This window comes from Austrofundulus limnaeus, unplaced genomic scaffold (genome assembly GCF_001266775.1).
Source record: "Austrofundulus limnaeus strain Quisiro unplaced genomic scaffold, Austrofundulus_limnaeus-1.0 Scaffold9, whole genome shotgun sequence".
In the NCBI taxonomy this organism is placed as follows: Eukaryota; Metazoa; Chordata; class Actinopteri; order Cyprinodontiformes; family Rivulidae; genus Austrofundulus; species Austrofundulus limnaeus.
Genome location: NW_013952411.1, coordinates 1231997 through 1234325, shown reverse-complemented (window position 1 = coordinate 1234325; position 2329 = coordinate 1231997). Strand labels below are relative to the sequence as shown.

Genomic DNA, 2329 nt, shown 5'->3' with positions numbered 1-2329 from the left:
AAGAGTTAAATTTATATTTTAAATACAAGAATCAACTATTATTTCATTGCAATAGTTTGGACAAAATCTTTTTTTTTTTCGTGGCAACACAAAATGTTGACATTAGACAAAGACAACAACATAAAGTTGGYAAAAAGTAACGATTTAGATTCAATTTTTTGTGTGTGTTGTTTGAAAAGTCWGTTCCTTATAAAACCGAAAGAGGCGCACAACATCCAGACACAAACACAATCTTTGCAACCTGACGCATTAAAAGTGTTCGACATTCTTACAAAATTATACAAGGAGCATGCAAGCACAATGTATTGTGTCATACTGACTTTTGTCAATCAGTAAAAGTAAACTTGACAAGTAATTCACACAATAAAACCACTGCGCATGAGCAGTTCGCACGACAACCACCAAACCATTTATCCACATTCCTGATCAAACTGACCTCACAGTTTAGTTGAAAAGGAGCTGTGTTGAACAAGAAATATTCCAAAAATGATCAGCTTTGTAACTGTGTTTTGTTTTCTTCACAAATACTGTTTACATATGATGTGTTTACAGAAGCAAAATCTGTGTTTTAGATCGTTTTTTTTAACTCAAAACACATTTTCCCAGTTTCTGCGTAAAACTGAACCAAAGGGTGTTTGGAACAGGAGCGCAAAGAAAACCCCCGGTCCATCATACTGTGGAAATTCTCAGATGCTGAAGAGCCTCTCTGATTAATCCAGAAGGGGATATATATTATATTGTTATTTTTTGTCAATGTAGCAGTTTACTGACGTGTGAAGACATTTGGAGACAGGGTGGACCCATCCTGGTGCTCTAATGCTGGTCAGGATCAAGTCCAAAGGTCATCAGTATGCGGAGAAAGCCTGCTCCCGCATCACGAGGCGCTTTTTCTTCATCCTGCGGTTCTGAAACCAGATCTTCACCTGCTGATCGCTCAGACTGAGTCTGTCCGACAGCTCTTTGCGTTTCTGCCGCGTGATGAACTCGTTCACCAGAAATTCATTCTCAAGTTCAGCTAGCTGAGGCTTGGAATAAGGCTTCCTCTTTTTTCTGGATTTCACATGCGAGGAGCACCACGGGACACCTGGCAGGGGGAGGAGGGGACACAGTTTACACTTTAACACAGACTTCAGCTAAAATGKTTTACATTTTAAGAATTTGTATTTTACAAGATGATTATGTGCCAAATAACTGACCAAAACTCGTTCAATGTGCCCACTGAACAGTGTCAGAACAGTGTTTGAGGAATGTAACTAAAACAAAACGATTTAAAATGTTAAACATTTCTCTGTAACATTATTTGATTTTTACAGGCCTTGGTGTAAAATAAACGTCCAAAAAGCAGACATCATGTGTCTTTTAGAGCAAAYTGAGTGTAAACTCAAATATCAAGGACATCAATTGAAATACCAGCAGAAATAAAAAGAACAACCAGCCTCCTTTAACATACTTAACCTTGGCCAAAAGTCGTCCTGCAGCACGCCTCGTTTGAAGACGCCTCAGAGGGATCCTGCTCCAGTTTGCTGCGGCTTAGAGGAGCTGCTGACTCTGGGCCGAGCTGTGTCACAGAGCCGTCCAGTCCYGAGTAACCACGGAGCCCGTGCTCCGAAGCGTAAGCATCTGATTCTTCCGTCTTCCTGCTTGTCTCCTGGAAGCACCGAGCCTCGTCCTGCTGCGCCTCCAGMTGCGCCTTGACGTGGCCGCCGGGCACGAACGGAGGACAGAAGCCTCCGAAGGCGCGACTCTGAGCCGGAGGTGCCGCRGGTCCACACGAACTTGAGGGAGTCCACGGTTGCGCGCACACCTCTCTCCGGCTGTACGGCAGCTGATGCAGCCCCGGTAGGTGGGCTCCATTGCCGCGCAAGTTGGACAAGTACAGCGACTCCGGGGGAGCGAAATTCAACAGAGATCCGACATATCCGGGATTTAAAGGATTCCGCTCACACATTTCCATGGAGCTGACCTCTAAGCGCGTCTTCCAAGCTCTTATGCAACTCCTGGAGAATAAAGGGAAAGGTAATTGTTGATTTGTTAATGTGACGTCACGTGACATGCAAACTGTGTTGTCAGCCCCACCCTTGTTCCCAGCACTGCAAAGCAAAACATGATCTGAATGAGTGCAACTAAAATGAACAAACCCTGCAACTCAAAACATTAAAAAATAAAATGAATAAAATAAAATCAGACTCAAACAGATAACGCAGCAAATGTTTAGATTTTAGGTTTTAATTTAAGGTTATATTTTGGCACCACATGTGAAGAGGAGTGGACTGACAATAAGGGTAACCATGAGGCCCAGAATATGTTTCTGTTAGGATAGATAATATAT

The 2329-nt window shown here is 42.9% G+C and overlaps 1 protein-coding gene across 1 annotated transcript; it reads right to left on the bottom strand.

Moving 5' to 3' along the window:
• Positions 1 to 490: 490 nt before the first annotated feature.
• hoxd12a (homeobox D12a) lies at positions 491 to 2015 on the bottom strand. The gene is made up of 2 exons (XM_014001419.1): positions 1456 to 2015; positions 491 to 1084 (listed from the first exon to the last, which is right to left on the bottom strand). Exons 1-2 carry the CDS (start codon positions 1952 to 1954, stop codon positions 846 to 848), a joined length of 738 nt encoding a protein of 245 aa, XP_013856873.1. The 5' UTR covers positions 1955 to 2015; the 3' UTR covers positions 491 to 845.
• Between the last annotated feature and the right edge of the window lie 314 nt (positions 2016 to 2329).